This window comes from Penicillium concentricum (assembly GCF_028827145.1).
Source record: "Penicillium concentricum strain IBT 3081 chromosome Unknown utg000001l_segment0_segment0, whole genome shotgun sequence".
NCBI classification, from domain to species: Eukaryota; Fungi; Ascomycota; class Eurotiomycetes; order Eurotiales; family Aspergillaceae; genus Penicillium; species Penicillium concentricum.
The window spans coordinates 6,302,487-6,322,717 of NW_026622754.1; the positions used below are offsets into that span (position 1 = coordinate 6,302,487).

At 49.6% G+C, this 20,231-nt stretch overlaps 6 protein-coding genes across 6 annotated transcripts; 4 read left to right on the forward strand and 2 right to left on the reverse strand.

The window, feature by feature from the left end:
* Positions 1-1,879: 1,879 nt before the first annotated feature.
* N7517_002419 (RTA1 domain-containing protein) lies at positions 1,880-2,903 on the forward strand (the record flags this gene model as incomplete). Its single annotated transcript, XM_056720149.1, has 3 exons — positions 1,880-2,087; positions 2,145-2,237; positions 2,296-2,903. 3 exons carry the CDS (start codon positions 1,880-1,882, stop codon positions 2,901-2,903), a joined length of 909 nt encoding a protein of 302 aa, XP_056584284.1.
* A 535-nt stretch (positions 2,904-3,438) lies between these two features.
* Positions 3,439-4,574, reverse strand: N7517_002420 (uncharacterized protein; the record flags this gene model as incomplete). The annotated part of the gene is made up of 2 exons (XM_056720150.1): positions 3,439-4,166; positions 4,268-4,574. 2 exons carry the CDS (start codon positions 4,572-4,574, stop codon positions 3,439-3,441), a joined length of 1,035 nt encoding a protein of 344 aa, XP_056584285.1.
* Positions 4,575-4,837: 263 nt separating this feature from the next.
* On the reverse strand, positions 4,838-6,757 carry N7517_002421 (ATP-binding protein; the record flags this gene model as incomplete). The annotated part of the gene is made up of 5 exons (XM_056720151.1): positions 4,838-5,275; positions 5,349-5,689; positions 5,747-5,988; positions 6,042-6,407; positions 6,465-6,757. The coding sequence occupies 5 exons, from the start codon at positions 6,755-6,757 to the stop codon at positions 4,838-4,840; spliced, it is 1,680 nt and encodes a 559-aa protein (XP_056584286.1).
* A 1,965-nt stretch (positions 6,758-8,722) lies between these two features.
* On the forward strand, positions 8,723-12,730 carry N7517_002422 (translation initiation factor 3 subunit CLU1; the record flags this gene model as incomplete). Its single annotated transcript, XM_056720152.1, has 4 exons — positions 8,723-8,759; positions 8,865-8,936; positions 8,992-9,047; positions 9,113-12,730. The coding sequence occupies 4 exons, from the start codon at positions 8,723-8,725 to the stop codon at positions 12,728-12,730; spliced, it is 3,783 nt and encodes a 1,260-aa protein (XP_056584287.1).
* Positions 12,731-13,448: 718 nt separating this feature from the next.
* N7517_002423 (uncharacterized protein) lies at positions 13,449-16,198 on the forward strand (the record flags this gene model as incomplete). The annotated part of the gene is made up of 2 exons (XM_056720153.1): positions 13,449-14,581; positions 14,623-16,198. 2 exons carry the CDS (start codon positions 13,449-13,451, stop codon positions 16,196-16,198), a joined length of 2,709 nt encoding a protein of 902 aa, XP_056584288.1.
* Positions 16,199-18,214: 2,016 nt separating this feature from the next.
* Positions 18,215-20,008, forward strand: N7517_002424 (ferric reductase family protein; the record flags this gene model as incomplete). The annotated part of the gene is made up of 1 exon (XM_056720154.1): positions 18,215-20,008. One exon carries the CDS (start codon positions 18,215-18,217, stop codon positions 20,006-20,008), a length of 1,794 nt encoding a protein of 597 aa, XP_056584289.1.
* Positions 20,009-20,231: the final 223 nt, after the last annotated feature.

Consider the following 20,231-nt stretch of genomic DNA (forward strand, 5'->3'; position numbering starts at 1 on the left):
ATCTCCATGGACTTGACTAAGACGAGGGGTTCATGGATATCATCTCTGACATACCCCACGAGGACCCCGGGGCTGTCACTCCCGCTTATCTATACAGACATCGCCCCCACTTTCTAATATATTGTCTGTGATCGCGTGGCCTAGGCCGCGCCACCGACTATTTTCGGCCTTGGTGTCTGATCAGATGGGTGACGTGGGTGGTGTGGGTGAGTTGTGATATATGCATTGACAGCCTCACTCAGCACATCCCCTCGGTTGGTTGTGACAGATAAAAGATATCCCTGTTTTGTTGGGTAGTTGACTGGACCTTTGAGAATCCGTCTCGATTGGATTGTTATTTGGTCGTGTCGAGTGTGAATGGACTGCTTTTTATGGGGTTAAATGAGGGATACAGCTGTTGGATCTCCACTGTTTTTGTAGTAGAGTAAAGATCGGCAATTATGTTGCCTTTCGCAGCTTGGGTTGGGAGTATACGGAGTATGGATTCCTTTGGCCATTCTATTATTGACCTTTTAGCCATTGAGTTGCCAGACAGGCGAGGATGGATATGTCTTATTCTCTTATTCATAACCTTGAAAGTATACGTATGTTTTGTATGAGAAATGTTTCTATTGCTTCTATTCTCTTGTTCCTCTGTTTGTTTCTCAAAGGCAGTATGACGGGCTATTATTTCAAGTATTGCACGCTCAGCTAATATGAGAAGATAACCTACAAGGTCGAGATCCAGTGTCGAATAAGTAGCAGGAGCATCCATGGATGTGGATCCTCGTGCATTTTCCTCGTAATTTTTTTCTCCGTCACATATGTACGTACATCCGCTGCCATCCGAGACCGTGGACCTAGATTATGCCCATCCGATATCCCGAGAAAACACCAAACCCAGGATCAGGGCCAGGGCTAGACTTCAATAATTTGAATGCGATTATCTCTTATTATCTTGAAGCGGTCTGCCAACCGAATACGATCTTACTGTATTCCTTTCCAGCTGAGCCGCAGACATATTGAAGCACAGACTACATCCATTCATGTCGGAAGCCGGAAGTTCCTCAAACCATCTAGTGGCTGATTGCCGAATTCCGTGACTCATGGGACCTTTATAAAGCTCCCGTTTGGTCTACCAACGGTTTTTACCGGAGATAAATGGATTCCTTCAGGGCAGAGGTAAACTTGGCGATGTTCACGCTAAACCTGAAAGGGATGACCTTGCGAGCAAGTATACCGCTTATTATAATTCGGACCGATTCTCTATCAGATCTCGGCGTATTTTTTTATTTTTTGACTTGGTTTTGATGTCATGATCCATCTATTGTTCCATATGGTATAAAGGTACAATGATCATGCAATATAACAGGCCAGGGACACCCCACTGTGGCGGTTGGCTGCCCGATTGTGTGGTAGATTCTCACCATATGCCTTTTTCCATTTCTATACCAACCGGAGTCGGCCCGTTTATCAACCCGGTTTAGATGCTGGAAACTGGACACTGGACATTGGAGACACACTTGAATGTCGGGATTGGTTCATCCGATGCGGGTCTTATACCCCCGGTAGATTACTGAAGTAGATGTGCATTTAAAAACTGTGGCTTTGGCGTTGAAAGGTTTTCCCCGATGGTGGGGGCTAGTGGGTGCTCAGCCATGCTTACTCTTATTTATACTCATATTGTCCGCGTGAATATTGAAGCCTGATTCCTGGTCTTTTTTGGGTATCTTTTTGACTTTAGACAAACGGGGTGGTTGCCTATAAATCTATCTTCTAGTCATCTGGGGACTCTCTATCCATCTTCCAATCTATCCAAATTACTACGGATTTACTGCTAGCTTTTCATTCCTCGACAATCTCCTTTATAGTGGCTTGAAGTCGCTCATTTCCCTTCGCCATGTCCGACTGGGAAGAATTCAGGAAACAACTGCAAACCGGCTGCCCTGCCTATATCGAAGACATTGACACTTCATATGGATATATCCCATCGCTAGGAGCAGGCATTGCCTACTGCGTACTCTTTGGTCTCTCGATGATCCTCCACACAGTCCAATTCACCTGGAAACGACAATGGTGGGCAAGCGTGTTCAGTATCGGATGTTTGGGTAAGGCCTGCTTACACTTGAAACCCTAACTCCCAGCAAAACTAACAACATCAATAGTCGAAGTAATCGGCTGGGCCGGCCGTACATGGTCAGCCAAATGTCCATACAGTGGAGATGCCTTCCTAATGCAAATTTGCACCCTCATCATCGGCAAGCTACTTTTCTACCCTCAACTATCCAGCCCCGATCTAACACTAACATTCCACAGCTCCGACTTTCTTCACAGCAGGCATCTACATCCTCCTAGGTCGTTTCATCCAACTCCTCGGCCCCGAATCCTCCATCATAAAGCCAAAGCTCTACCTCTGGATCTTCTGCACCTGCGACGTAATCTCACTCGTCGTCCAAGCCATCGGCGGCGGCATGGCCTCCGGAGAAGCCAACAAGATCGACGGCGACACCGCGCCTGGCACCCACGTCATGGTCGCTGGCATCGTATTCCAGCTCTTCTCAATTACCATTTTCGTCTTCTGCGCGATTGATTTCATCCGTCGGGTTATACGCAAGCGTCTGCTGCAGTCGGTGAACGGCTCGGTTATCCCCCTCTTCGCTGCCATGATACTTTCCATCGTCTGTATCTATATTCGGAGTATCTATCGTACGATCGAGTTGTCGCAGGGATGGGATGGGTATCTCATTACTCACGAGTCGTACTTTATTGCGCTTGATGGGGCTATGATGGTTATTTCCGTGGTTGTGTTTAATTTCCTGCATCCTGGATGGATGTTGCCCAGTGGGAAGTCTGATTCGTATAAAATGGAGGAGACTTCGGTTGATCAACCGGACAGGTACCAGGGTCCACCTACTCACTACTGATTGTTTTGGTGATTGTGCTTGTTACTTGCTTTCTATGTTTCTTGTTTTGGGATTGGTCGTTGGGGTCTGTCTTCTTTCTCTATACCTGTCACGTTTGGTTATTATTGCCCCAGCAAATACTAGATACTTAATCGGGGTGTTGGATGTCATACAGCGATTAACATTGACATAGACTTATATGATTAATCTCAATTCCAAAGCATATTGAAGATATCAGGTTGAACTGAGGACAAAGGGTAATCCATGAACATTTGAAGGAAAAGTATACTTGACAGTCAGAGAAAAAGGATAACAAAATTCAGAAATTTTAGATAACGAAGAAAGAAATTGATACCAATAGCCCCATGGCTGATCAGCAGAGGTTGTACATAGTAGTGCAAGTAAATTGGCGTAGACATAATAGTCAGGCGCGCCATAAGAAAGATACTGGATATGAGGGTATCGTCGCATCTACGTCTCACGCACCTGGTGCAGCTGAGACGAAAATCAACCTGAGAGCACACATCCCTTCATGCAGTCGTTATAACGTATAGTATCATACACCATCAACGGCTTCGATCCAGCCGAAGGTTGCTCCTGCGATCAGTGTCGCAAATGCCCAGACTGCTCCCCAAGTGGCGGCACCTTCGACGGAGACATCGTTGATTGTGCCAGCGACTTGAACAATCGTGTTGAGCAGGACTCCAAGCGCAAGAACAATGGATCGAGAAACCAAAACTCTCATCTTGGGGGACAATTGGCCCCAAGTGTTGCGACAGATGGCCGCAGGCACAGATTCGCTACCCGCGCAGCATCCAGACCCAGCGGGAGTGGTTGAATAGCCAGTGGAACTGACAAACAAGAAGTCACGCGCGGCCCAACCGGCAGGAATCAATGTCAGGAAGAGGATAGGCAAGCCAGCGGGACCAGCATGCGCCGCGCTGATATCTGGGAGACCCTCAAAGTGAATGACCAGCTGGGTAGGAAGCCAAGTCGCATAGCTGGCATACAGCACAACGCTGAAAATCGATGTTGCCAGGAGCGTCGTGAAGACTGTGGTAATCTTATCTTGTAGAATGTTTCGATTGGCAACTGCATCAGCAGGCGTATGCGAAAGATTGTGGACGGACGAGGGCCGGCGCAGGAGGGCGAATGGAAGCGCTGTCGAAACAATCGTGACTCCAAATGCTAACAGTGCGGAAGTCGGGCGGATGCCGTAGAAGAATGACAAGAGAGAGTATGTTGGCAGGTGGGTCAAGAATAAGAACGATGCCACATCACGGCCTAGTCGCAACCACAAGGTTAGTCTCCATATATCATCTATATAGCTGTAGGAACCTCATGTCCGGATGCAAGGGGTTATGTGTATGATGATCAGCACTTACCATCAAATCCTAGAACCCAGGCTAATCCGACCTCCAAAGCCCTCCAGGCTATCAAGCCCCCCACTTCCCACCATTCTTCCAGGTGTTTGCTGATAGGACCGAGATCGCCCACCGTAAAGGTAGATGTGAGTGTGAACAAAATAGAGCTCACAGTTAGACTGCTTAGGACGATAAGGATAAAGCGGGCTGGAGACGGGATGCATGCCAATCGAGAGGTCTGCGCAGTGGCCGTCTTCGCAAGCTCAAGCGCGGGTCGCGTGTTCTCGCTCCACGACACAGTTCGCTTCCTACCAGTCTTGGTCGGCATTTTGAAACTTCCAAATTTGAAGAACGATAGGACTGCAATGCAGAGTTTAGAGCAAAAATCACAGGCAATTGCTTTCACTTGGAGCTTGGAAGAGGAAAAGAGAAGGCGGGTTGGAATGTTTGGTTAGCGGTGAGCATACGATGATGTCACTATTGCTTTTTCCAAGGTCCAAATTCAAGAAATCGACTTGATGTCTTCGACATGATAATGTACATTTTTATTACAGTGGGACCTCTCATCCGTGGATTTAGATATGATACAGGTTAATTTTCATCATCTTCGCGTTCTGCCACAGCAAATTCAACTGTCCCACTCTCTCGTCCATGGTTGTCCCGTACAACGACACGATACTTGCCATTATTCCAGAGATCTTTGATGGTGAGTTCGCGAGTACGGCCAAGACTCTCAATGTCTCCAATGCGCTCCACGGTACCGTCCAAGTGCTTGTCGAAGTTCTCTATGGCGCAGATTTCTTGGAAGGCACGCTGCATGGGTACTGAATCGGCACGCACCATGGCGCGCGAGTCAATTGTGAAGATATTTTCGTGATCGTAAGATTGGATAAAGTCAGCGCGGGTCATGATCTCGCGCGCTTTATGGAGCGGAATTTCTGGCAAGATGTGGCCTTGCTCTTGGTGATAGTTTGACTCCATCTCTTTCTCAAGGTCTACCAGCGCTTTCGCCAGAACTACGGCACCAGACTGTATTGTGGTTTAGATTAGCCGGAGTCGCTGGAATGGAAAAGAACCAATAGATCCCATAGGGTGTACTTACGGCATACTTCTGCTGATCCATCACATCATCATCCATCTCCTTTCCGAGGATCCAGCACTTGTTTAGGAACCATGTTTTCTCGGCCAGACAGATCTCATCGCAGGTCTTCATGATATCCGAAGACTTGGCAACCCGGTTCAAGAAGGATAGTCGACCGCCGACTTTGTCATAGACTTGCTCGAGGGTCGCAGATGGAAGTATCTCGTTGTGGAATTGCTGGCGATATTTCTTCAAGGCATTCATCGCCTTGTCCTTGGGTAGATCTGTCACGGGAATGACCTCCATGCGGGTTGCATACCGCTTCAAACGCTCGTATACCCAATAGTCATCGCTGTTAAGAACTTGAAGGCAACAAAGTTAGCTATGACAAGAGGAGCGGGTGTCAGTCAGAGTCTTACTTGTTGTGACGAGACCACTAGCTGCCCATTGCTCGGCACGCTGCTGAATCATCTCAAGCAAATCCTGTCCGTCGTGGTCGTCTCGGACTAAATGGGTACTGTTGATGATCAGTACGAGAGGAGGCGAACCATCCCGCCTTCTAGTGAGAGCCACTTTCTCTAGCTTATTGAATGCGCGCTCGATGTCCAAGAGAGCCGTGGTGTCTCTTGGTCCACGGATGCTGAAAAGGCTGCCGATATAACTGGGTATTCCTGTTAGCGTTATGCCCTTATAGCGATGATGGTATCAGCTTACTCCTCGTGGAACTCGTAGTCCAAAGCTTTGCCCAGTCGGATTCGGAAGATTTCGAGATCAGCATGCGCTTCGAACAACGCACAGCTGTTACCATTAATCTTGCGCATGGCCTCTAGGAGCATCGAAGTCTTGCCCGTTCCCTTTTCACCGATCATTAGGTAGTAGTGGCCACTTAGTCGCCCAGCTACAATATCGTCAACTTTGGGTTGCTCGTTGCGAACAACCCAATGCTCCTCGTGGCGGTACTTGTGTTTTCCAGAAACAACACCCGCGATCTCGAGGGCAGGATCACCTGGGTTGAAGGCATTGTCCATCTTGTCCAATATCAACCACTTGTAGTACTGGTGATAGCCGTATCCCGCGGCACTTGGGAGCAAATTAGCCACAGTAACGCATAACTTGGATGATATAGGTAAACCTTACCCTAGAATGGCAATTGATGCCGCTGTGGTCGCCGCAGTTTCAAGCATCTTGAGAATCGTAGATTTGAAACTTGGGTCTGAATCGCCGCTATGGCCCTGACCCTTGCTCTTGCTCTTGCCCTCATCCGAATCATTCTGATCGGTGGGGTCTGGGGTCATATGACCGGTGTCCCTAGGGTCTGAATTAAACCGCTTGGGTATGTGCATCACAACGTGGTTGTTAATTCTGAGAGGTCTTGGCAGGCCCTGTCGGGCATAGAGCCTCACAGGCTGTGCGAGTCGGCTCCATAGCATCGTTGTTCGGCCTCTTGGCGTCTGTACGCCGTGCCAAGTCCTTCAGTAAAAGGTGGATAATGAAGAGTTGGAATGTATATCTTCGTAAAGATAATCAGAATCCCAGATGGTGTAGGACCTGCATCAATTCAAAACACAAAGCTTTTAAGGAGTGTACTGCTAGAATTCTAGACTTGTGGGTCACGCAAAGCCACACCTCCAGGGAATGACGCGTCGCTGAAAGAGAGACTCTAAAGAATCGGATGAAAGAGACTGGATCAGAAAGGGAAAATAAAGATACAAAGATATAAAAGAAGTTAATGAAAGACTGGAATTCAAAGAAGAAAAAAAAAAACAAGATTGTGGCTAAGTTGCGGTGTTGGCCTCAGCCTCGATGAACCAGGGATGCGGAAGGCTTGGCGATCGAATCAGGGACATGTTCGATTCATATATATACGGGGTACGAAGACTCTACATTGTCGGTTCAATTCTCCACATTATATTTGTTTTTTATTGATTTTTCCCAGGGTCTGTGTGGAATACGGTGGATCCATGAAAAAAAAAAACTAGGTATCTATAGGCTCTAGTAAATAAACAAGCCATTTATAGGGTAAGCACTATAGTATAAGACTTATTGATTTTACGTTTTATATACAATTTCCCGTACAGAGTAGATTTGCCTCCCACGTTAAAAGGTATATGTATGTACTTTACTGCCAGGCAATAGTACCCAACTATATATCCTGTGGTCGCTTCACTTCAATACTCTGTATGCCAACCTGAAGTCACTTTGATATGCAGGTTATCTTTTCTTTTTCTTAATCCATGTATCCATGTATTCAACCTTGGCATTGCTATGGTGGCTATCAGTCCTTAGCTCCGACAAAGCTGATGGGGACAAAGCACATAGATATTGTAAAGTTTTCTAGCATGTAATTCCTACAAATATGTTTATTGCAGACAAATATTCGGTGGAATAACTAAATATCTCTCCCAGCCATTGACTTTGCCATTTTTTCCGGCGACTTGCTATCCCTGATCTATATTTTTGTCATATATATATCCAAACCGGCAAGGTTCTAAATCCTTCTTTTTTGGGGCTTTTTTTCCACACTCTACCTATAAACCGAGAATGGTGTGTTAATATGTAGAAAAGGACATATCAGAAAAATTATGTGAGAACATGACCTAAAAGACTACCCAAAAGACATGACAAGGCCACAGACGTGGCTGACTATTGTCTACGTCATTTGGAAAGAAAGTTCCCTGAAGAAATAGGAGCACACATTTAATGCTCTTGTTGTAGTTACATCTCTGCCTAGATGATTCCTTTTCAGTTATAGAGCTAGCCTTATTAGCTTGTATAGTACCGTTCAAGTTTTACATATCATCCCATTAATATGGATCCATTGACCAGTTAACAACCCTTTTCAGTGAAATAATAATTATTACCAATTGAAATCAAATGGAATCAAATGCCACGTACCCAATAACGCACTTTGACCGAATGACATACCTGAGGCACTAAGCCAGATCTATGAAATTGATATCAACAATGAAAATTATAATCACCTTAAGATATATCATTTCCAACCTACAATCCCAACTAATTACACTCTTCAATAAATAGTCCGATTGTAGACGTGGAGAAAAATGTCCCTCTCCGCCCCTTCCCCGAACCCACCGCCCGAGCACTTCCGAGGGTATGCCGCATCCGAGAAATTTTCTCTCCGGTTTCCCAGTTTCACCTATCCATTCATCCTTGCTCTTTTTTTCAACCTGGGGTACGGGGTTTTCGTTTCTTGCTCAATTACTCTTTTGTATACTATACTAAAATTTCTACCTGCCGAATCCCCGCAGGTCAAACTTTTTTTTTTTCTTTCCCGTTCCACTTTCCCGAACTTTTGTTTCTCACCGTGACGGTTGTGAGATAGGGGTTTACTGTTATTACTTCGTCGAAGCTCTTTTAATAACCGGCTCGACATAATGGCACAGACCAATGGGGAGTTGGAGCACTCGAAAGGTGTGTGTTGGCCCTGGAACCTTAATGCTGGGCAAGGTCCATTGGGATACAGCATGGGTTCCAGGTAAATCAAGATGCAGGGCACACAAGCTAACGGAGGAACAGAGGCTCCCCAAGCTTCTCAAGAGATTGTCAATGGCAATGCTCCCGAGGGCACAGAGGAGGACAACACGGGTGGTATGTTGGACAACCGGACGCAGAACTGCATGGCAGTGTTCTAACTTGACTACAGGTCTTTTCCAGATCTCCGTGAAGCTCCCTCATGCGCCGCATAAGATTCAAGTGATGGTGGGTTCGATGTTTTGAAAGGCCACAGCGAGGAAAAAATTATCTGACCCGATTTGTTTCTCTAGGTCTCCAGCCAAGAACAGGTCCAGGATGTCCGCCAATCTATTGTCGAGCTCCCGGGTACCTTCCAATACACTTGCTTCCACCTCGAGTTCAACGGCAACCGCATCAACGACTTCGTCGAGCTATCTGAGGTCCCCGACCTCGAGGCCGACTCCGAGATCGTCCTGGTCGAAGATCCCTACACCGAGAAGGAGGCCCGCATGCATGTTGTGCGCATCAGGGAGCTAATTGGTGCTTCCGGTGACCGTGTTGATAACCTTCATGGTATCTCCGCTGGCCTGTCTCTGCACGATACTATTACGGCAGACGCTATCAAGGCCAGCGAGTCCGAGAAGGAGCACTCGCTCTCCAAATATGACCTGACTGGAGTTTCATCGCTGCAGACTATTCTGCCCACCGAACAGGCTCCTCTGCCCAAGACAGTGAAGTCCATCTCGTTGTCTTCATGGAACCCCGTTCCGTACAACCTCCGCCAGAAGGGCCACTTGCTTTACCTTGTGGTTGCTACTAACGAAGGTGAAATATTCCAGATCACTGCTCATGTGTCTGGGTTCTTCGTGAACAAGTGCTCGAACATCAGATTCGACCCATTCCCGAAGCCAACACACCCCAAGAAGGGAAGCGCCCACTCCCTGCTCACTCTCATCTCCCAACTTTCGCCTTCGTTCAACGCCTCCTTCGAGGCTCTGCAGGAGTACAACAATGAGAAGGATCTTTTGACCACCTTCCCCTTCCAGAACGCTATTCCCAACAGCCCATGGCTCATCGCCCCCAGCACTTCGAGCTTGAATGCCCACCAGCCCGATATCACCCGTTCGCAGGAGAACTACCTGATCTCTGGTGTTGATAACGCCGAGACTCTACGTGACTGGAACGAGGAGTTCCAGACTACCCGCGAGCTGCCCCGCGAGACCGTCCAGGATCGCGTGTTCCGGGAACGTTTGACCTCCAAGCTGTTCGCTGATTATAATGAGGCCGCCGCTCGCGGTGCAGTCCTGGTTGCCCGGGGTGAGGTCGCTCCTCTAAACCCCACTGAGGCGCGGGACGCCCAGATCTTTGTCTACAACAACATCTTCTACTCCTTCGGTGCCGATGGCGTTGGGACTTTCACCTCCGAGGGTGGTGACGAAGCTGCACGCGTGGCCGTGGGTAAGGACGTTCTTGGCATCAAGGCTGTTAACCAGCTTGACATCGATGGACTGTTCACCCCCGGAACCGTGGTGGTCGATTACCTGGGTAAGCGTATCGTTGGCCAGAGCATTGTTCCTGGTATCTTCAAGCAGCGTGAGCCCGGTGAGCACCAGATTGACTACGGTGGTGTTGAGGGCAAAGAGGTTGTGGCCACCCACGCCGACTTTGTTCCGGTCTTCGAGAAGCTCTCGAAGGCGCTTCGTGTCAAGCAGCACCCTGTCTGGGACAAGGAGAACAAGCGCCACGATTTGGAAGGTAGCGTCGAGACCAAGGGCCTTTTGGGTACTGACGGCAGGAAGTACGTCCTGGATCTCTACCGTGTGGCTCCCATGGATGCCGCGTGGCAGGAAGAGGAGGGTAGCGATGTTTACCCCCACCGCATGTCTGTTCTCAGACTTGAGCTGGTCGAGTCCTACTGGCGCCACAAGATGAGCCAGTACGTGAAGGCCGAGGTAGAGAGTCGTAAGGCTGCTAGCGCCGAGGCCGCCAAGGAGGAGGGCAAGGCCGAGGAGGGTAAGGCTGAGGAGGATAAGACCGAGGAGGAGAAGGCCGCGGAGAAGGCAGAGAAGGCGGATCAGGAGCGTGTTGACATCTCTGGATTCAACCTTGCTCTCAACCCCGATGTTTTCAGCGGCCAGGTGCCCCAGACTGAGGAGGAGAAGGAGCAATGGGCAAAGGATGAGCAGGAAGTCCGGGAGGCCTGTGATCACCTGCGATCCAAGGTCATCCCCGACCTGCTCAAGGACTTGCACGATGGCGACGTTGGCTTCCCCATGGACGGTCAATCGCTGACCCAGCTGTTGCACAAGCGCGGTATCAACCTCCGTTACCTCGGAAAGTTGGCTCAGCAGTCAGCTGAGAAGGGACCTCGCCTGCAGGCCCTGTCCATTCTCGTGGTTCAGGAAATGATCACTCGTGCCTTCAAGCACGTTGCTAACCGCTACTTGAACAACGTTCCCGCTCCTTTCGTCGCCCCTTGCCTTTCTCACTTGCTGAACTGCCTCCTCGGCTCAGATGTCAACGCTACTCCTCAGGCGGAGATTGACGCATCTCTGCGTGCAATCTTCCCCGAGGGCGATTTCTCTTTCGAGAAGGTCACCCCCGAGTCCCTCCGGGCCGAGCTTGAGAAGCAGGTCACCATCCGCTTCCGCTTCTCCCTCGAGAAGGACTGGTCCAGCTCTCTGAGACACTTGCAGCTTCTGCGTGACATCTCCATCAAGTTGGGTCTCCAGCTCGGTGCCCGTGACTTCGCCTTCACCAAGGCTCAGGTCAAGGAGCAGGTTGTTGTTCCTGTCACCAACGGCTCTACCCAAGAAGAGCCCAAGAAGAAGGGCAAGAAGAAGGGCGGCGACAACAAGTCCCCTACCCGCGCTGCCCCGGCACCGGCTAAGCCCGCTGTCACTTTCACTGCTGATGACATCCTGAATGTCGTTCCTTTGGTTCGTGATGCCTCTCCCCGCAGCGCATTGGCAGAGGAGGCCCTGGAGGCCGGTCGTATCTCTCTCATGCAGAACCAGAAGCAGTTGGGCCAGGAGCTCATCCTCGAGTCTCTGTCTTTGCACGAGCAGATCTACGGTATCCTGCACCCCGAGGTCGCCAAGCTCTACCACCAGCTTTCCATGCTGTACTACCAGACTGATGAGAAGGAGGCTGCCGTGGAATTGGCCCGCAAGGCCGTCATTGTCACCGAGCGCACTATGGGTGTCGATTCAGCCGACACTATTCTGAGCTACCTCAACCTGAGTCTGTTCGAGCATGCCTCTGGCAACACCAAGACCGCTCTGGTTTACATTAAGCACGCCATGGATGTTTGGAAGATCATCTACGGTCCTAACCACCCCGACTCTATCACCACGATGAACAACGCCGCCGTGATGCTGCAACACCTCAAGCAGTACAACGACTCCCGCCAGTGGTTCGAGGCCTCTCTCTCCATCTGTGAGGACCTGTTCGGCAAGGACTCCATCAACACCGCCACCATTCTTTTCCAGCTCGCTCAGGCTCTCGCTTTGGACCAGGACTCCAAGGCTGCCGTCGGCAAGATGCGTGAGGCATACAACATCTTCCTCGCTCAGCTTGGACCCGAAGACCGCAACACTAAGGAGGCGGAGAACTGGCTCGAGCAGCTCACTCAGAATGCTGTCTCTATCGCAAAGCACGCTAAGGACATCCAGGCTCGTCGTCTGCGCCGCAACCCCCTGAACCCTCGCGTGTCTTCCATGGGCACCCGCGTTCAGCCCCAGGTTGGCCAGTCTGCGCCTGAAATCACCGCCCCTGCCGACCCCTCCGGTCTCGACTCTCGCAGCATCGATGAGCTCCTGAAGTTCATCGAAGGTAGCGACGCCAGCTCTTCGCGCTCTAAGCAGAAGAAGCGTGCCGCCACCAGCAACCCCAAGCTTCGTGGCTCCAAGCAGTCTAACAAGGCATAAATGATTTACTAGCCAGCCAGTTTCAACCAATTTAGACATTGGTTCCCGTTCTTATTTTCTTGGTTATTACATGTGTTAATATCTATATACATTGTCATTTTGGGGATCGGTGGGCAGGCTTGATGAGCGAAAAGAACTGTTGTATTTTAGATCTCTCTCCTCTCTCTTATGTTTTTTTTTTCATTTTTGGTTTCATCTGCCAGGTTGGGTTGTCTCTCGGACCGTGCATGGAAAGGACTCGGTTGTCTTATATGGGCTCATATCTGGTGCATTATGCGGATCTGCCACTTGGGTCATTTTCTCTTTCTGGGTAGAATCCATTAAGTTCATATGCAAATATTTGAAATTCAATACCCTCAAGAACTTAACTATATACATTGTACCAGAGAGACTATGATCGCCACAATAGGCAATATGTGTTGACCCGCTTTACCGCATTAGTCAATGTTTGTTTTCTTTGTTTGCCGCGCAATGTTGTCATTCAATTTCCACTCAACACGCCCTTTAATTCCTCGACATATCTTATTTACATTGGATTATTGCATTATTGGCAATATCTGATTGAGTGCTATCATTGTTCCTATCATGCATCATTGAAGGGGTTGTTAGTACGGCGAGATACAGTGCGACCCCAATGACCAAGAGAAAAGTTATGACAGTGCTGATTCTCTTGATAGTTGCATGCTATTAGCAGATATTATTATCCCTTTTGTCCTCAATGGAGGACATCCAAGCCACTGCAAAATGGGCAAACCGTGTCCTGCGCCCCTTGACCTCCATCTGCCGTCGAATCGCAAAGCACAAAGAAACGCAGTCGATAATCGCGACCGAGTCTAAACCACAAGAAACCGCAGAGGGCAGTGATGTGCCCACTTTGGAAGCCGACCACAAACCAGAAACCCGGCACAACTGCGCAGGCTCGGATGCGGATCCTGATGAAAACGACCCAGCTTGGATTCCAGGGAAAAAGCCCGAGCGACGCCGACCCAGACATAAATATTCGTCCAAAACAGAGGAGACTGGAGGGAAAAGGCGCAATAGACTATCAACACATAGCGCGGAGGTTTTATGCACCCTGCCTGGCGCCATTGAGGTCGCGACACCACTCATCACTGGGAGGAGATGGGAGATGCCCCCGAGTGCACAGTCAGAACCCCCAGAAGGCCAATTCAACCGCAATATCCAAAAATCACAGCCACTAGTCTTCCGTGATCGATATTCGCTCCACAAGAGCCCTTGGCAAGAGCTTCTCGACCAGTCTGGTGATCCGGGCTTCGCCGACATAGCACACAACCTTGATCGCGTCTTCCAAAATTTTCTTTGCAACACTGTGATATCCAAGCGAGAAGTGAAACCTTTATCCGAAAGCAGCAGGCGTGGTGCACGATCCTTGCTGTCCATGGTGGCGCGCAGTCTGCCTGAATTTATCGCGAACGAGCAAGAAGCACAGGATGAGTTGGACGAGAACGGGGATGAAGATATGTGCGATGCATATTTTACAGAGTTGGAAGCATTTTATGCGCCTTATGGGACAGGTTGGAAGCCACTCCGCGAGGCTGTCCGCGCACAGGGTATCTACTTGGTTTCTACCCTGATACAGAATCATTGGATAACAGATTCGATTGCTTGCGCACTGATTGAGAAATGTCGTTCTTTTGCGCCCGAAGAAAGTGACTCGTTACTCTCTACATTGCTTTCCACACGCAAAAATTACCCATACCCCCAGGCTTTAAGGCCAATGGTTGGCCATGACCCTTCGGATCCGATCCGATTGTTACGAAAATATGCTCATCACGGCGTTGTCAATCGCTCTTATATCTTCGATGAACTTGCAAAGCTTCTCTTGCGGGGGTGCTACCTCCGGAATGGATGGGAACCAAGTTATGGACTAGCTGGATGACACGAGCAACGATATCCCTCTCGAAAGAGGATGAAGACTGTCCTGCGGCCACGCGGTTGATTGAAGCTGTGATTCTCTCGGCCAGTGATGTCTACCCTGTCACCGCTGCTCAGAGTTCTACACCCAAGTTCCCCTCAAAGGGAAAGACTTCTCGTGCTCGTGCGACCAGGGTTGCCTCCACCTCAGCGTGGGAAATCTCAAATCTTGCGCGGCCTTGCCCCTTACAGGTGGAAGATGCATTGAGCAATCACGTCATAAGCCTCATGGCAGCGCTCTGTGGCATGCACATTTCACGGTCTCGTGCATCCGATGACACTAATTGTGCGGATGGAACGAAGGCGAGCTATATTACAAGCTATCTTCATATCGCTCTGCAGCGAGAACTGGAATCAAATTCCTCCGCGCAGCGCCCTGATAACACCCCTCATCAATTGTTACGGCGTGGCTGCATCTTGCTAGCCACCAGCCTTGTACAGTGCAACGACAAAATTTTATCGGCCAATAACCACCATGTGATGGCGTCAACAGCCAGTGTTGATGAATGTGCAGAAATTATAGCATCTCATTCAGACATGGCTAGAGAATTAGCATTGTTTGTGCACCAAGCGTTTCGCTGCCTCAGAAAAAGTGCAGAAGATGAAACTGAACATACTAGCGGCGAAATACGTGACATGATTTCGCAACTTGCCCGTTTGGCCTACACACCAGCCTTGTCTGCCTTTCTTGGACGAGTGGCGGCAGAAGCTGCCATGGAGTTTGCAGAAGCCACAGGGGATCCTGATGATCACATGTGGGCCGTCGACGTCCAAGAGGCAGCTGTCAGAAGACAGCGCCAGGAAGAGACTGCCCAAAAGTCTTCAGTAGAACCCGAGGAATCTATTCAAACTACAGGCCTGTTCCGCTGGGAAGATAGCATAGGCGAGTGGGTGGCATCTACGCCCGCGGCCAAGGGAAAACCCATCCTAGTGCAGAAGGCCCAAAGACCCATGCGCATGCTATCAAGCCCAGTGCCCTGCAAGGCTTCCTCTACAGACACAGACAGCAGCTCCCGTGGATCTGACCGCTTCCAGCACTCTGTTTCAAGTCTGACCTCATCTCCCCCGCCGATGGCGACCAAGCGAACTTTCGAGGACGCCGAGGCCTCATCCATACGGCCTAGAAAACGACAACGGCCCACCCCGGTGATTGTAGTTGACAGGGGTGCAAACAGTCCGCAAACACGCTCTACTACCCCCACTAGATACAATTCTACTGTGGAACCAGTCACTCGCCGAGACATCCTGCTAGAGCGCAGCACTAATCTGACCAGACGGATGACCCCCGCAACACAACAGGCACGGAAGGTTGAAGTCGTGATCATTAATCACAGAGAAAGCAGCCCGTGTCAGCCTACCGTCCGGCCCACCTTGGAGCGTGCTGCGAAGCAGGTTCATCGCACGGTAGAGAGGCGAAGGTCTACGCGCCCTTCAGTCTCAACCATGCGTCGTATTGTTGAGCCAACTCCTCGACAAAGAGTCATTCCTTGTTACCAGGATGATGACAGTGACGACGAGCTCAGCTTTTTCTGAGCGGGGCTCCGGATTGGCTCTAGTTGAGTTGAGACTGTAACAGTTTGCCTGCGCCGGCGGAATGTCGGATATACCCCCAGGATCTCCTCAATTATGGTTCTTGGGTGTTTATCCCATTTTACATGCAAACGGATCTCCCGAGGTCCGTACATGGTTGATCTTGACTGTTAGATCTTGGTTTATTTCATTTTTTTGGACGGAACGGTGGATATGGGTCCGCTTTTTTTTGGGAATTCGGTGTTTTAGGATTTTTGTTTTGATACCCATGGCCTTGGATTGGTGTTTTTACTGTGTTCAAAACCTCTACGGTTTTTTGTTTTTCAACTTTGGATTAGCCTTTGGAGCTCACAGTACCAATGGAAAGACCTCAGATTGGACATTTGCCTCGAGACAACTTGGAAGTAAGGTTATATGTGCACTTTATCTGGGACAGATAAAGTGCAATGGCACACCGACGAAACTCCGACGACAACACCGATGGCCTTGAATGATATAGAAGATAGACTGGCATGCGATCAAGGTTTAAGAAATCGGATTATACATATTTTCTCGTTTCAGTGTGCCACTACGGAATCTAGGACCAATGGCAAGAATAATCATTTCAAGTCCAGAGGGCCAAGGACTTTCGGAAGGGAATTCTCCGTGAGAGGAGATTAAGGTCTGATATAAATGAAATCCGCGCCAAGTAAACAACCCCTGAAGACGGAGTTGAGCTTTTACAGTGATGACTGGAGCAATAGCCTATGACCGGACTGTTTCACAACCCCTAAAGTGGGTTACTCCGTTCGCTTTGGTGTGTGATAAGCTGACATAGGCGCTAAGAACCCCCGTCGAATATGAAAACGTGACTCCACAAACCCTCATTTTCCCCACTCCCAACTGCAGATTGGCTCATCGATGAAGCAAAGGCCCTTTTCTCAAACAACCAGTCGTAGGCCAAGCATTTGATGCGGATCTATGTCGGGGACTGTGTGGCGTTTGTTGATCCTTGTCAAACTCTTCCTGTCCACTGGCTGTTTCACTGTTTCAGTGCTGACCACTCACAGTCCTTGATCGGTATTCCCGCCACTTTAGGATAACTCGGACTCGACCTGTCGCATGTTCCAGGTCCAGATTCTGCCAATATGTGCTGAGGCTATCTGTGAATAGCAGCCCCTGATTCGCTACAATGGATCTGCGGGATCGTCTGCTCTCATACTCCATACGCACATGAAAACTCCCTTGCACCGATCTGTGGTCCCAGCGCTAAGCCCCTCTTTCGAAGAAGAGAAAAGTCTCGGAAATCAAAATCGAAATGACCGAATTCCACATGATACGGGCCGTGCTGGAGGTGGAGAGCCTTGCTGGAATTCTACATATTGGTCCGGCCCCCTGTCTCATACTCCATCCACTGGACTGGACACAAGGAGAAACAGTCCTTTCTTCTATTTTCGATTTTTCATTGTTGACTGTTCTTTGATTTATAACACAATCAACATTGTCTCATTTTCTTTCATCTTTGTTTTTGAGACAGTCTTCATTGTGTCGCCGTGGGCAAATTTCCATCTTTAGCATTTTTTTTTTTTTGCAGTGACTGGATCACTTGCTAGAGCATTCCTTTCGTTGCCCGCCGACAACAGCCTTTAACAAACATCGCCCGCTGTTTTGTGAACATTTTTGCTTCTCGCTGCGCCCCATTGGACTGATAAATATCGACAAACGGCTTTTATTTCATGCTTTCCCTCTGATTTCTATACATTAGATCTAGGCAGGTCCTTTACTTGACACCAGCCACCCAACAGAAAACCCTAAACGGAATTCCTTCAATCCTTGCTTCAGTCGTTTGACCAAGCTAATCTGGGGTTGTTTCGTTTGCTGTTTTACTCCTCGACAATATCTCCCGAGCCTTCTGTGGCATCGGTCCAGATATCAACGATCTCCTTTTCAACACAGTCTTTTCCAGCGAGCTGGCCTCGCTAAACAATACACCAAGTTCAATCCTAAGCACTCGACGTGCAGCATCTTTAGTGGGTCATCATGCACTCCTTTCTGCTGGCGATGTCCCTCGCCGGACTGGCCAGGGCAACGGATATTGAACACATCGGAAAACGAGGTGGTGGTTACTCTGTTTACTACGAAGCCGTCAACGATGATCTGGCACGCTATACAATTCTCGCCCTTGGCTGTGCTGCTGCCTTGTATTACATCTGGCAGCTCGTCTTCCGCTTCTCTCGCCATCTTCGACGCCTGGCAAGTTTCAGCGATGACCGCCAACGGTACTTCGTCTCTACGCACAATACTTTTGCCTGGATCAAGGAACATATCATCTACGCCGCGTTGTTCCGCAGCCGACACAATCAAGAACTCCAGCTCTCATCGGCTATTAACATGGGTACTTTGCCTAGCCGCTTTCATGCTTTCCTTATCACGGGTGTTGTCGCCATGAATGTCACGCTCTGCTGTGTGACATCTCCTTATGGGTCCGAGCCAGACTCAATTGCTGGTGTTATTCGTAACCGCACCGGAACTATGGCAACCGTCAACTTGATCCCATTGGTCTTGATGGCAGGCCGAAGCAACCCTCTAATTGCTATGCTCCATGTGCCTTTTGATACTTGGAATCTGCTCCACCGATGGCTTGGCCGCATCGTGGTGCTGGAGAGTCTTGCACACATCTTTGCCTGGGCTATCCCCAAAGCCCAAGAAAAAGGCTGGAAGGTTGTCGGAATGGCTCTGAGTGGAAGCAGCTTCCTGCTGACCGGCTTGATTGCCGGCTGTGCATTCATTGCGCTCTTGCTGCACTCACCCTCGCCTATCCGCCATGCATTCTACGAGACATTCCTCCACCTGCACATTGCCATTGCAGCCGTTTCCATGGGTTTCCTCTGGGTTCATCTCAACGGTCTGGTAGCGCAAACCTATCTGCTTGCCTCCATCATCCTCTGGGCCCTCGAGCGAGGCACCCGCTTCCTCATCATTGTATACCGCAACTGCGGCCGTGAATCCACAACCGCAACCATCGAGGCCATGCCCGGTGACGCAATGCGCATTACCCTGCGCATGGCCCGTCCCTGGACCTTCCGTCCAGGCCAGCACATCTACCTCTACATCCCAGCAGTGGGCTTGTGGACCTCGCACCCGTTCTCCGTTGGCTGGAGCGAAACCCAAGACACCAATTCCGACGAGAAGTCCCTCCCACTCACAAGCAAAGACCTCCTCAGCGCGCCTAAAAAAGAGACAATCTCTCTACTCGTTCGTCGCCGCACAGGAATGACCGACAAGCTCTACCAGCGCGCCTCGAACTCCATGAGCTCACAAATTACCCTCCGCGCCTTCGCCGAGGGCCCATACGGTAACATCCACACCATGGACTCATACGGCACCGTGATGCTCTTCGCCGGCGGAGTCGGTATCACCCACCACGTCCCCTTCGTCCGCCACCTGGTCGCCGGGTTCGCGGACGGAACCGTCGCCGCCCGCCGCGTCACACTCGTCTGGATCATCCAGTCCCCCGAACACCTGGAGTGGATCCGGCCCTGGATGACAAGTATCTTGGCGATGGATCGCCGCCGTGAAGTCCTACGCATCATGCTATTTGTTACGCGGCCGCGCAACACAAAGGAGATCCAAAGCCCCTCTGCAACTGTGCAGATGTTCCCTGGTCGTCCTAATATTGATACATTGGTCAGTATGGAGGTCGAGAATCAGATTGGTGCTATGGGAGTTCTTGTCTGCGGCAATGGCGGTTTGAGCGATGACGTTCGTCGTGTTTGTCGGAAGAAACAGGCTCATTCTAGTGTTGATTATGTGGAAGAGAGTTTCTCTTGGTAGACTGATATATGTGATAGATATATGTTGCTGTCGTTTTCGCGTATGAGCGTGTTTGTGATGATCGCTGTCGCCTTTTTATGTTGGGTTATACTGTTGTATAATCCTTTACTTCGATGTTCGGTTTGCTTTGCAGCTGGCTTTTCTTGTATACATTGATTTTTCCTTTCTCTTCTGGCAGCGACCTTCCTGTCATCATGAGTATCTATAGAGTTGTACATATCTG